The following is a 15001-nucleotide window of genomic DNA, read 5'->3' as shown; positions in this document are numbered from 1 at the left end:
AGTTCAAGGCCAACCTGGTCTACATAGTGAGTTCCAGGACAGCTGGGGCTACAGGGAGACCCTGTCTCAAAAAAACCAAAAAAAAAAAAAATTCTAAAATTATATTTGCTTATCTATTTATTTATTTATATGTGCGTATGCATGCATGCCACAGCACAAATGTGGAAGTCAAGGGCAACTTGCAGAAGCCAGTTCTTCCACCAACTCTGTTTGTCAGGCTTGGCAGCAAGTGCCCTAATCCACTGAAAAGAGACAACCCAGTGCCCATCAGCTGAAGAGACTAACAAAATCTGCGATATATGGTATAGTCTCACTGTAGAATATTATTCAGTAATAACAAGGAATAATACTCACTCTAACATCTAAGAACATTGAAAGCATGATCAGAAACGAAACTATTATAAACTTTCACTCATGTAAAATGTCTGGAAAGGCAGAATGTAAGGCAGTGGGGCGAAGGTGGGCAAAGCATCAGGAAATGGGAAATAATTGCTAGTTGATAAGCATAGGCTTCTTGGAAGTTGTCCTAGTTTGTCTCTCCATTGCTGTGACAAAACACTCTGACCACTACCAACTTGGGGAGGAAAGGGTTTATTCAGCTTACATCTCCAGGGTCACAGTTCATTAGGGAGCCCAAGGTAGGAACTCAGGGCAGGAACCTGGAAGCAGGAGCTGGAGCACAGGCCATGGAGGATCACTGCTTACTGACTTGCTCCCCTGGCCCCTGCTCAGTCTGCTTTCTTATGCAACACATGCCCACCTTCCCAGCAGTGGCACCACCCACATCACTCAACAATCAAGAAGATGCCCCATGGATATGGCCACAGGCCAGTCCAATGAAGGCAATTCCCCAATGAGGCTCCCTCAACCCAAGTGAGTCAAATTGACACTAAAGCTATCTAGCACAGAAGTGATAAAAATTTTATGAAATTGACTGCAATGGTTACACAACTGCAAATATACTTTTAAAATGCTGAATTTTATATACTTTAAAAAGCTGAATCTGGGAGCTGGAGAGATGGTTCAGCGGTTAAGAACATTGGCTGTTCTTGCAGAAGACCCAGGCTTGAATCCCAGCACCCACAGGGCAGCTAACAACTGTCTGTAACTCCAGTTCCAGGGGATCTGACAGCCTCTTCTGTCCTCCGTGGGCATTGCACGACACGGGTGCACTTACTTACATGCAAGCAATACATGCATAAACAGAAAATAAAAATAATAAATAAAATATTAAAAAAAAAATGTTGAATCTTGCCAGTCGTGGTGGCACATGCCTTTAATCCCAGCACCTGGGAGGGAGAGGCAGGCAGATCTCTGTGAGTTAGAGGCCAGTCTGGTCTAAATAGTGAGTTCCAGGTCAGCTGGTGCTGCAGGGAGACCCTATCTCAAAAAGACCAGGGTGGTGGGGGGGAGTTGAATTCTATGGCTTAATATGTGAGTTACATAACAATAAATTTGCTACTTTAAAAAAAGCTGAGGGGGGGGCAGGGGCTGGAGAGATGGCTCAGCAGTTAAGAGCACTGACTCCTGCAGAGGACCCAAGTTCAAATCTCAGCACCCACATGGCAGCTAACAACTGTCTGTAACTCCAGTTTCAGGGGATCCAATGCCCCCTTCTGACCTCCATGGGTACTGCATGACACAAGTGCCTTATATTCATACAGGCAATACACTCATATACATAAAATTAATCAATTAGGGGCTGGAGAGATGGCTCAGCAGTTAAGAACTCTGGCTGTTCTTGCAGAAGACCTGGGTTCGAATCCCAGCACCCACATGGCAGCTAACAACTTTTGTAACTCCAGTTCCAGGGGACCCAATAGCCTCTTCTGTCCTCCAAGCACCCACATGGCCGCTAACAACTGTCAGTAACTCCAGTCCCAGGGGATCTGACAGCTTCTTCTGACCTCTGCAGGCATTGCAGGACACGGGTGCACTTACCTATGTGCAGGCAATACACACATACACATAAAATAAAAATAAATAAAATTTTTTTAAAAAATTAATCAATTAAAAAAAAGCTAGAGCTAGAGAGACAGCTCAGCAGTTAAGAACACTGGTTGTTCTTGCAGAGGACCAAGGTTCGAATCCCAGCACCACATGGCAGCTAACAACTGTCTGTAACTCCAGTTCCAGGGGATCTGACGCCTTCTTCTGACCTCTGCAGGCACTGTATGACACTGGTGCACTTACACACATGGAGGCAATACACTCATACACATAAAATAAAAATAATAAAATATTAAGAAAAAAAAACTAGGGTCAGTGAGTTGGCCCAATGAAAGCAATGCCTCTAACCTCTAACACATGCACACACAAACATACATACACACACACACACACACACACACACACACGCACGCACACACACAATACTTTTTTTAAAGCTACAAACAGAGTGTTCTGAAAAGATAGTTGAACAGGAAACCTGGGGAACTCTGTCATCCAACATAGGCAATGTGGCATAGGCACAATTTGTCTACTATTTAGTGTGGAGGACAGCACCTCACACTGCAGGAAGATGCAGGAAGCTGTGTTGGTCAGCTTTTCGTGGCTGTGAAAATGCCTGTGAGAACCAACTTTAAGGGAAGAGTGATTTCTCTCAGCTCACAGCTCAAGGTTGTACTCTTGGTCCCATCACTGTAGACCTATCATGAGACAACGTCATGGTGGACAGCATAGCGGAGCAGAGCTGTTCACCTCATGTCTGGGAAGCAGAGAAGAGAGACAGGAAGGGGACAGGGAGGATAGAGACAAGGTGTATCTTTCCAGAGTGTTCCTTCAGAAATCTACTTCTTCCAACCGGGCCCCATCTCCTGCTTTCCATGTCTCCCAACAGCACCACTAGCCAGGACCAGGCTTTCAACACGAGCTTGGGACTGCATTTCATATTCAAATCTTAACACCAGTCCAGCCATTCTGAAGAACAATCTAGAAATCCTTCTCTTTTGACATAGAAACTCTACTTCTGGGAACTGTCCTATAGAAACCATGAGGAACAAGCACAAACGCCAGGCTTGGAGGATGGCACCTGTCAGCCTTGTGCAAAGTAAAAACTGAAATCAAATGACATGTCCAAAGTAGAGGCTTAATTATACCTTACCCACACAATGAAAACTTAGGTAATCCCTAAAAAGTATAGAAATAATATCTATTGTCATGGAAGGTGTTCAAGACCTTTAGTAAGGGGGAAATATACAGGTCATGGAGCAAGGTATTTGGTGAAATCACATTCTTTTTTTTCTTTTTGTCTTTTTTTTTTTGAGACATAGTCTCTCTATACTACAGCTGGCCTGGAACTTGCTATGAAGACCAGGCTGACCTTGAACTCACAAAGATCTGCCTGCTTCTGCCTCCCAAGTACTGGGTCTAAAGGGGTGTAAGCCACCATGCCCGGCTGAAATCACATTCTTATTTTAAAAAAACAAAGGTAACCTCACACATGGTAAATGTGGGAAAGATCTGGAGGGATGTACAGTAGAGTGCTGATAGCTCTGCCTCTGGAGAGATGGGAAATGCAAAGTTTCACGTCCTTTTGACGTCTCTGTCTTCTGGATTTTATAGAATGTACACATTTGTCTACATTAAGAACAGTAAAACATCAATGTATGGTATAAGAAATCAACTCAGGGACAGCTGGAAGCACCTCTTCTGGCTCTATTAGACCTCTAACCCAAGCAAGTAAGCATGCAAGAGAGCAGAACCTTTAAAGATGTGGGATATGAAGATGTGGGAGAGGGGAGGGTGAGGCCATAGAAATCACCTGCTGCTCCCAACCTCAGGCATACTGAGGTGACACTATGCAAAGGCCCTTGGACTGATCTCCACATATGTTTCAAAGCATCTTCTTGCTTTGTCTTATTTGTCTTTTCAGTGCCCTTGTGAGAATACTGTTACATTTTTTTAGGGAGGAAAACATGAGAGTCAGATTAAATACTTACAAACCAGAATTAGAACAGAACAACAGGAGTGTGACACCGAAGTCTCATGTACATTTATCCCCACTCCAAACAAGGACTGTTCCCCAAGGGGAACTCAGACATGAGGCAAGCACCCGGATTCTAGAGTCCATAGGCCTTGCCTAGAATCCCAGCTCCCTACTGGCCAGTTCTCTCAGCCCTCTGACAATCCTGCAGGACCAGAAGGCTCCTAGGACACGGGTAATCCCACAAGTCAATCACTCAATACACATGCTCCAAGCCTCAATAAAGACAAATTCAAGGAGTTGACCCTTGAGACAACTGTGACTATTGCAAAAGTTTCTGCAAACAGACTGACACTGGACTTCCTGCAGCCCTTCCTTGTCCAATTGCCCAACCCCAATGTCATAGAGATTTTGCTTTCCTCTCTTCCGAGCCCTCAGTACACATGTCCTTGCTCTGCTCTTGTAGACTGTTCTTCCCCAGGTGCCCCATTCCTTCAGTGTTTGCCTGCTAACCAGGTCTGTTCCCAAGGCTATCTCCAGGCCACAGTGACCCTGTCACAGAGCAGTCACCTGGCCGTCCCCTGAATAGAAGGCTCTGGATCTATTTAATGAAGATTGTTGTTTTTTTTGTTTGTTTTTTGGACTTTTTGAGACGGTCTCCCTGTAGCCCCAGCTGTCCTGGAACTCACTATGTAGATCAGGCTGGCCTTGAACTCACAGAGATCTGCCTGCCTCTGCCTCCCACGTGCTAGGACTACAGACAGGCATGTGCCACCACGCCCAGCTTTAATGAGGATTCTTATTCAAAAAGAGTCACTGCTGTGGACATCTGTCATGAGCATTCACCCTCCCCATCGGATTCCCAAGTGGGCCATCCCCTTTCTTCACAGGCTTCATGCTGGGTCTAAGCTGGTCACAGCATATGTCCTAGGTAACTACATCAAGGATGGGAGAGTAATTCTGTCAGGACCAGAGACACATAGGGAACCCAGCTGTGTCCTAAGCATCACACCCAAGGAGAGGATGGGGGTCCAGAGTTGCTCCACTTACCCACACCCAGGATAGGAACCTTCAAGAGAGAAACTGACAAGAGAATCAGAGAGGAAGAGTCCAGGTCTTTGAATCTAACTGCCACTGAGATTTGGCTGGGTTGGTTTTTCTTTCACCTACAACTGAAGAAATCTTGGCAGAACTTCAAAAGGAGTCTTCAGCATTGAGGTCAATGCACCATACACTGTTGGTCCCCCTGCATATATATAACTGGCCCCATGCCCAGAAAGCCCTATGGGACACAGCATTAGTTGCTGGCTTAGATTTGTACAGTCTCTTCCTCTATCTTTGTGGGCAGAACATACCTGTTTACTCCCCCTGCCAAGCAGGTGGCTGGAGTGGGCAGAGGCATGGCAGGATACCTTGGCACCATTATATACATATGCACATCCTCATTCTCACTCCCCAACCCACCAACAGCCTTTGCATTTCTCTAACCAAACCCATCCAAGAGTTCTTGCCACCCCTAGGAACCTCCACTAGCTTATATGGGCTGCTAGAAAAGATGAGCTTTGGAAGTCTTTCCTGGGACTGAAGTCACTAGCTAAGCAAAGACATCAACTGGCCTGCCTGCAAGTCTTCAGTCCACAGCCTAGAGAAAGCAGTGTGACCACACTGCTTACCTAGATGCTCTGGATACAGACATGGGAAGCTGGGAGCCAATTGACCACACCTAGATTCCTAGATTCTTCTGGGAGCCAAGAACAGAGCCTGAGTCATGACTTGAGAGTACCAAGAAGCGTATCTCCATTCCTAGGAAAATCAGGGCAGCTACCTGTAAACACTGTGGGGGGTGGGGGTGAACTTCGAAAGGAAAAAGTAAACCATCCATTAGGAAACTCATATCCTAATTCACCCTGTTGGGAGAATCTGCCCTAAGGAGAAACAGCACATACTCTGGTTTTCCTTCAAACTGAATAGAGGAAAACCTTACATGTGTGCTTCCTCAGTGGTCTCAGTGAGTCAGCCATCTTTTGGAATCATGATGATGTTCGAGTCATACCTGCCCACTATCTGAAGAGTTCTTAAGAGCACCCATACACCCAGAACTGAGCAAAGCATGGTGGGAAATGAGTAGTGGCTGAAAATGCCAGTCATCTGTGGATCATCTCCCTGGTACAGATTTAGCCATGTTTTGTCCTGGTAAGAGCCCCATCAAAGGCAGACAGCAATTCCCAGGAGCTCTTTCCTTAATGCCCTGTCAGCAGATGCTTCAGTTTGTCTGGCCTGAAGGCTGATCCTGCTGAGCTGAGGTGAGTGGGTGTGTGAAGACTGACAGAAACCCAACTGGTTAATACAAAAACCCTATTTGGATACAGGATTTCTGTGTAAAGACCACAGCTCCCAAGCTTTGAGAGAACAAGCATATTTGTGAAAGGCCTGGCCCAACAGCCCCTTTGGCCTCCATGTAGTCCACTGTGGAAAGCAGATGTCTCAGATCCCCCTGTGACACTCCACCTCATAGACCTACTCCTAACACACACAAGGCAGTCCAGGGTTGGGGAGGGACTTGGGCCAGTTCTATGCAATGAGGCAGGTAAAAAGGGTTGTGATATTCTCCAAAGGAAGCCAGTACATAATTAGTTACTTTTCCTGCACCTCACGCATCAGAGAAGCAGAGACATCTGTGAGCTTCTCTAACAAGAAAGTGATTCCCAGTTGCAGGAAAAGCCAGAGCAGAGGAAATGACCCTCCTCCCTGGAGCCCAGACTAAGGATGTTTCTTCTCCTGTGAGAGCCCTCCTAACTGGCCAGGGCTTTCATCCATTTCTGAGGAAGACAGTTGTGGGTGTTGGCTTTTGTGTCTTGGAAGAACACTTCTGCACTAGGCATTCCCTATCCTCCAATATCAGAACAATATGCCCTCTTCTAAGCAGCCCTTTGGGTCTCACAGACAGCTGTTCCTAGAAGTTTCACTCCAACACACTCATACCAGGTCCCACATCTGGAAAAGAGGTCCACTGGGGCACCCGTGTGTTCATGTGATAAAGCCATCCTCTCTCTTGCCCCATAACTAGAGATGCCTTAAAGGGTCACTGGAAGAGGTACATTCACTTGGGGTCAAACCCAAGGGACACCTCAGAACAGAAACAAGCAACATTTGCTGCTCCTCTGGATACTGTGCTAAATGCTTTATGCACACTTACTCATTCCCATAACTCACTACTATTATTATTATCCCCACTTTATAGATCAGAAAACTGAGAGCCAGTGAGATGATACTTGGCCTATAATCTTTAATAAGTAACAAAGCCAGAGATCAAACCTGAGCAGTTGGACTCCAAGGCCCCATTGAAACAGAGCATAGATGTCAAAGCCAGAAAGAGGGGAGAGACAGATCAGGTAAAGGGCTCTGTGAAGCTACCTACCATGGTGTGTCTTCTCTACTTAGCACAGAGGTCTCAGCTTGGCAGAAAAGTTTCTTATCAAGAAATACCACTTGTCTGTATCTGACCCTGGCCTTGGCCCAAGTTTGTTGTGTGACATGGGGCAAATCCCTCCCCTCCATGAAACAATCCCCGTCTGGAAAATAAAACTGAAGACAGATGCTTGTGGAGACAACGTATGTCCAGCCCTTCTTTGCTTTGGTGCCAGGAAACTCAAGCATGAAGTTTAGTCGCACCCAGTTTCTGGTGCACAATTCGCCGGTCTTCAACATCGTAGCCCTCTGCATGGCCCTTTCATGAGTGCAGTCTACCTCTCTCCTGGAGCCCACTAACAGTTTCATTTAGGTTAGACAAAGCTCTGCACAACCCAACTTCAATCAGGCAGATAAGGGCTGCACCCTTAGGGGCAGTACAGGTACAGTGACTTAGGGAGCAGAGCTGTCCCACTAGCTTTGACCAGGTGGCTGGCTCACTGAAGCTGATGGGTATTTAGTCCTTTCATCATGGCACGGTTCACTGTGGCTATTAAGAAAGCCCATCTCTAGGAAGTCATACCATGTCCAGCTCCCAGCATTCGAGCTACAGAAAGTTACCCTGTGTCCAGCAGATGTACCAGTACACAGTAGTCATTTGCCACCCTGAGGAGGCACCTATGGCTACTCACTATACTGGTGATTCCCTCAGTCTCTATCCTACAGCCAAATCGTCCACTCACTTGATTAACCCAATATTCCAGAAGCTAAAGAGTCTCTCTACTTCTTTCATTCCCATCCTAGGTATGTGCCTGTAATTCCAGCACTGGGAGCTGAAGACAGGATTCAGGAGGGTTGCAGACCAGCCAGTACAGTCAAATCGGTGAGTTCTAGGTTCATGGAGAGATCCTGTCTCAAAAACTAAAGTAGAGTGTAATTGAGGAAGACATCTAATATGTATTTACATATTTACATACATTGTATATACATAATCAGAGATGAGAGAGAGAGAGAGAAAATATCCTAAGCAAGGGTAAGGAGTTAAAGCAGAGGACCTGGGAGATGGGGCTGAGAAGGCAGGCAAGCACAAAACCAAGTTATCTTCCAGAAACCTAGGGTGCTTCTTCCTGAGGAAAACCGCCTAGCCAAGTGAGATTCAGTCCACATGCCAGAGCAATTAAGACCAAAGCTCTGGGGGCTGGTGAGATGGCTCAGTGGTTAAGAGCACTGACTGCTTTTGCAGAGGACCTAGGTTGAGATCCTAGCACCCATATGGTAACTGATGGCCATCTATAACTCCAGTTCCACGGAATCCAACGTCCTCTTTCTGACATCTGTGGGCACTGCACGACATGGGTGCACTTACATACATGCAGGCTATACACTTATACACATAAAATAAAATAATGAATAAAATATATAAAAAATAAAAATAAAAATTGCAAACATGTATATGAAAATGTGCTTAACATCATTAATCACTAGGTGAAAATGCAAATAGGTAAAAGATGGAACATTTGTTGGGGAAAATGTGTCCCTCGGGTCAATATGGCGGGCAGGCCTGCTGTTACAGTGTCAAGCTGCTGGCTGAATGGTATTCAAAAATGGTATTACAATGCTGTAGGATTCAACAAACTGGGGTTAATGGGAGATGATACACTAAACGAGGATGAAGAGGTGAAAGAAGCTGTAAGGAGAACCTTTATGACAATGTTTCACATTAAGTGAGCTCTGGACCTGACCATGAGGCATCAGATTTTGCCCAAGGAACAGTGGACAAGATATGAGGATAAATTCTACCTTGAACCATATCTGAAAGAGGTTATTCAGGAAAGAAAAGAGAGAGAAGAATGGGCAAAGAAGTAACCATGTAGTTGACCTCTGGTTGTACCTGTTCTCAGTATTTTTGTGTAATTTTGATTCAGGATGAATCAAATTACTTGCTCTGCAGATATCTTACTTTAAATAAATGTCTGAAAGAAAGAAAGAAAGAAAGAAAGAAAGAAAGAAAGAAAGAAAGAAAGAAAGAGAAAGAGCACAGCTCTGCAGCTCAACACTGATCAGCTTGAATTCTCCTTATCTCTCAGAGGAACTCATCTCTGAGGTCAGGTCTTGGTTCAACCTCTTCTCTGAACCCTGGACAAGTTATCCAACTTCCCTGTACCCAGGGAAGTTCTTCTTCTATAAAATGGAAAGAACAATGCTCTGTCTCATAGGGTATCATGAAGGTAGGATGAGATGCCCAAATAAAGGGCACAGAAGAATCTCAGTATTCCTTGGCCACAGATACCAGTCCTAGAAGTCTCACCCAATCTCCTCTTGTCTCTAAATTTGGAGTTTATAGTCCATAGAAAGTTCTTGGGAACTGACCCTGGCTTCTGATTCTCAATGAGCAAAGGCTAACATTCCCTGGAGCGCTTCCCCCATTGGTATTTCTAGTCTCTGGAAAACCCTAATCAGGTCAGCCCTCATGTCAACACGGGAATGCTTGAGTGACTCTAGAAAGTATGCAGATGAATTCTACTGCCTACAGCAGTGTGCAGGTAGCACAGGGGAAGAGCAAAAATTGGAGTTATGCCTACCCAAGGGGCACCTGTCACTTAACTACAGCCCGGTCTTGCCCTGGGGGATGAATGGACAGTTCTTTTCTTTCCAAAGGAGTCAGTGAATATTTAAGTGGTTCTGATTTTGAGATAGTAGTAATTATCTCTAAAGCCAACAAAATAAACTGGACAAAGGCCAGCAAGGCATTTCTGATTTGAGGGTACTTTGTACACTGAATCCATGACTGCCCAGCAGTACATCTCTTGAAAAATCTCTAGGATCTTGGTGAAGAAAAAGAGCTAGGATCAAGCCTCTCAATCTCCCTAGGGAACTGATTTGACTTCGGGCATCTTCATGAATTAGGATAGAAAGTTCTCTGTGACTGTTACCTTGTCATCTCCAGTCCCCCTCCTGACTCTGACTCTCCATCAAGACTTTGTTTTTTGAGACAGGGTCTCCCTGTGGACCCAACTGGCCTGGAACTCACCAAGTTTAGGTTGGCCTCTATCACACAGAAATCCACCTACTTTTGCCTCCAGAATGCTTGGATTAAAGGTATGCACCACCAGGCTTAACCACCAATGTTTTTAAGAGACTGCTTATATAACATTGTATGTCAGACAGCCCTTTTATATATAATGTAATCCTTATATTCCAAAGACCTTGACAAATGGGGACACTGATGTACAAGAGGTATAAAACTTGCATATAGGGGGCTGGAGAGATGGTTCAGTGGTTAAGAGTGCTGGCTGCTCTTGCAGAAGACCCGGGTTTGAATCCCAGCACCCACATGATGGCTAACAACCATCCATAACTCTAGTTCCAGGGGATCCAATGCCCCCTTCTGTCTTCCACAGGCACTGCATGACATAAGTGCAGTTACACACATGCAGGAATAACACTCATACACATAAAAAAATTTTTTTTAAACTTGCATACAGACACAGGCAGCATGTGGCACCAAGCAGCACACCCAGGCAAATGGCTCTGAGTTGGTACTTATACCCACCACTACATGGCCTCAACCAGCCCACTAGGCACTCCGGGCCTAGGTCCTTGAAGGCTGGTACCACCTCCTCTAGGCACTTTGCCATTCACTCTGTGCATGTGAGTCTGCGCATGCCCACCAAAATCAGAAAGTAGAGTCACATTCCTAGTAAACCACTTAATGAATTAGAATGAAAACAAAGTGTCAAACTTGTAGCTCAGGGCCCACTACTAACCATTATTATTTATTACTCAGGGCCAGACTTGGGGACCAAAAGGTTGAGCTAGCAGCACCAGCTGAAGATGCCAGCCCCTACTTTTCCATCTTGAGACCTGAGCTCTTGTGCTAAGGAGGCCCTGAGTGACCTCCTATCCCCAACCAACAAACCAACAAACCAATTCCTGGCTACAGCCCACCAGGCCCCAGATTGACCAGATGACTGGAAATTGCCAGATGAAGTTTTGCTCTCATTCCATAGTACTGTTCCTGGCCTGAAGGAATACTTCATGCATGTACATGCATGCATGCATACACAGTTAGCTCCAGCAGGCTATGGTCCACGGGAAGGCTGAGAGCACTAGAGAAGGCAGCTGTGGCTCAGCACCTAGGGCTCCTCACATCTTAGATAGATTCACACAAAGACAGATGCTCTCAGGACCCTGGGGACAGCATCAAAGGGCTATGTCCATTAAACTGCCCCTGTCAAGAGCAATGGCATCTTTTCCCAGTCCACAGGGACGTTTGAATAACTAGATGAACCCTGAAGTACTGGAAGCTCCCCAAGGAGCTAGATGGGTACATCAAGCTTGTCACAAGCTCAGGAAGTAAGCCTTAGACCAAGGCTTTGTTCAGTGTTTCTTAGGACCACTGAGTCAGCCAGGCTGGACCATGTGCAGTCGTACACCTCAACAGGATGCAGGTGGCCAGCTTACTGTCCCTGTGCTAGCCATAGTCAGTAACAATGTGCCTGGGGTGGCAGGCAACACAAAGCAAAGGAGTTGCTTTACACTGCCCACTTCTGAATGCCATGGCCTTGGGAGGTCTAGTTCCAAGAGTCCCTCCTTCTGAGAGCCTACCTGGACCTGCTAGCCCATATAAGCTTATCCAGCCTCTGAAAGGTGCAGCTGTCCTTAACTTTTCCCATTTGCTGTTTGTCTGGCATGCCATTTTAAAACATCATTTACTGAGCACTGGGTCAGTACCAGGTACCATATTAAGTGCTTTCCATACATTATGAGGCTCCCTCCTCATTAACTGTTTGGCATGGATATGACAGAGGAGGGACTGGCAGCTTGGTGATAACATGGGTCAAATTGTAAGCATGCTGTCTTCCCATCCTTTCCTCCCCACAGGACTGCATCCTCTCACTACATTGTAAGCTCCTTCACAGTAGAGAGATAGCTACATTTTCTTCATCACTAGAATGAGGACCCTTGAGAAAATTGTTACAGGGACAACTATGGATTAATCAACTGGCCTTAATTAGTCCAGAGGTGGCACCAATGACTAGAAACATGGTTGGTCATGTGGCCAAATGACCATATGAAGTGACTTGCTGCTTTTGCTGTGCAGTAATTTAACTACCAAGAAAAATCGCTGGGGAGATTGCACAATGATTTTCAAGAAACTTCACCCAAACACCTTCCCTCCATTCCTTTCAATGAGAACTGATGGAGCAAACAATGTGCTGTTGGGCTTAACATGACTCGGAATGTGTGGTGGGCCGGACCTGGGGGCCTTGTTAGGAATGGCCAAGTTAATCATCAGCCAAGTGCACAGGGGTCAAACAGGGGGCCGAGGGAAAAGCACAAAGGCCTCACCTTTGGTAGCATAGGCTTCTGCAATCATCCGCAGCCTATAGGGAGGGACGGCTGTCAGTGGTAAGTCATCAAGGCCCACCCGGGCATAAATGTTCAGCGCTTCCTTATAATCTCCTTCCACATAATTCAACTTGGCCATGATCAGATTGGATTCTTGTAGGAATTCTGACTAGAAGGAAAAGAAGAAGAAAAAAATTTCCTACAATGTTATATGTAATGCTCCCTGGGGGCCCAGTCATCTGCTTCAGGAAAACCCCATAGTTCCCCACATGAAAACTTGTATACCAATGTTCATAGCAGTACTATTCACAATAGCCCTGAAGTGCAAGTAACCCAAATGTCCATTAAAGATGGCCTAGTCATACAGAGGAATACTACTGTCACAATAAAAAATGAATTTGGGATCCATGCGACAACATGGACAACCCCCCAGAACATGAACAGGCAGTCACAAAAGGCTACATGACATAATCCCATTGATAAGAAATGTCCAGAGGGTAAAATCTATAGAATCTAATTACTGGAATGTGCCTGAGGCTGGGCTGGAGGGTAGAAGCAACTGCTCATGATTATGGGCTTTCTTTTTGAGGAAATAAACAACTGAGAACTGACCATGGTGATGGTTGCATAACTTCACAAATATTACCAAGTCACTCAACTGTACACTTTAAAAGAGGTGTATGATGCAATATGTGAATTATGCCTCAATAAAGCTATTATGAAAAAGCAAAACAAAATAAAATACCTGCAGCTCCCCTCAGGCCCTGAGCTGGACTGGGCTGGACCAAGGAGGGAAGGAATGCTTCCACAGTAATACAGGAGAGTGTGAGCACTGTCTCAAAAGAGAGAGCAGCACAACATCCAGGTGGATCCTGCCTAACTGGAGCTACACACAAGACGAGAATCCAAACAACATAAGGTCAGGCTTTCCAGAGGGTGCAAGGCAGGGAAGACCTTTCCCTGGAGCCACTCATGATTAGGAAGCTGAGGTTACTGACCAGAGTCCCCTTCTTAAGGCTGACGGCTGTGACAGCTCTCTGAGAGACCAGATTCCTCCTATCTTCCCATCCATCTACCAGCCTCATCCTCTGCCAGCCTTCCTGACGTCCTATCAGCTGGGGAGCAGGAAGTACCAGCTACTTAGATAAAGTAACTTATCTAGATATCTAAGGGATCTATTATCTTGTCCCAGGCCTTGTCCATGAGTCCCACATCCAAGGTTAAATTTCTGTCCATACATAAACATACATAACCTGTAGTTTCCATGGACTAATGACAAGGCACTGGTGATCACATGGAGCAGAGCGGAGGAGCTATGCCAGTCAGGGTGGTTAGCATCCAGGTATTTCTTGGAAGGGAGCAGAGACCCCAGACAGTCCTGGGCCAAAAGCAGCAAAGGGGTTTCAAAGTAGCCCAAGGGAAAGGCACCTATGTGAGAATTCAGAACTACATTTGAAGATGGAGACTAAAGCAGACTTGAAAAGGGAGAAAAGGCCATGAAGAAAGCCCCATCATAAGGCAGGTGGTATGGGCATTTAGAAAGGTTTTCTAGAGGATTCTACAATACTGTGCCTCTTCTCCCAAACCTCTGGGTCTTGTGTTTAATAGGGATGCAGGTTTAGTTTGGGAAGATGAAAGGGTTCTGGAGATGGATGGAGAAGATGGCTGCACCACTTACTGCCACTGAGCTATAGACCTACAAATTGTTAGATGGGAAATAATTTTATGCTACATGTATTTACCACAAAAAAAAAAGTTTAAAAAGAGGAAATTGGAGGGCCAGCTGAATCAACTTAGAGGAAATGGTAAGCCCAGAGATACAGGATGGACAGCCTGGGAGGACCGTGCTGCTAAGCCCATCCATGGTATCACATTGTACAGCAAGAAAATATCTCAGAGAAACAGCCAAGGCCACTCAGTTTCCCTGCTGGAGGGAGAAGAGCCCAGCACAGAGCCAGGCCTGCCTGGTTCATCATAAGCACACATTTCTTGTCTTCAGTCAAAGGTCAGGTCTTCTAACTTCTGGTCCTAGATCTTTCCTCAGCTAAACTGGTTGCTGACTCTAATCTTTCCAGCCTTGAGTCACTGGAAACATGCTGGGCTTAAATGTCAAGAAGTTTCAATTTAGCCAGTATGAACAGACAACACATTCAAGCAAATTCTGTGCAACTCTGAAACATTCTCTGTAAGGTAGACGAAGTTAAAAAACAGCAACTGGAGAAAAGCATTAGGTAAAAGAAAGAAAATATAAAATATCAGTAAATGACGTATGTCCAGTATGATACAGTTTTTTAAAATTATTTATTTAATAACCAC

General features: G+C 45.4%; 1 protein-coding gene and 1 pseudogene across 5 annotated transcripts in view; one reads left to right on the top strand and one right to left on the bottom strand.

The window, feature by feature from the left end:
• The window catches only part of Ttc7b (tetratricopeptide repeat domain 7B), a 267710-nt gene that overhangs the window by 222344 nt on the left and 30365 nt on the right, over positions 1 to 15001 (bottom strand). For all 5 annotated transcript variants that reach the window (XM_029557984.1, XM_008821742.1, XM_008821743.1 and 2 more), the window contains exon 3: positions 12686 to 12854. In XM_029557984.1, coding sequence (XP_029413844.1) covers positions 12686 to 12854 — 169 coding nt within the window. The remainder of the gene's footprint in view (positions 1 to 12685; positions 12855 to 15001) is intronic.
• On the top strand, positions 8882 to 9199 carry LOC103724613 (annotated as a pseudogene).

The sequence above is a fragment of the Nannospalax galili genome, unplaced genomic scaffold, assembly GCF_000622305.1.
Source record: "Nannospalax galili isolate Female #2095 unplaced genomic scaffold, S.galili_v1.0 scaffold107, whole genome shotgun sequence".
Taxonomy (NCBI): Eukaryota; Metazoa; Chordata; class Mammalia; order Rodentia; family Spalacidae; genus Nannospalax; species Nannospalax galili.
Note: the sequence above shows the minus strand (reverse complement) of the source record. Positions and strands in the feature narration are given on the sequence as shown.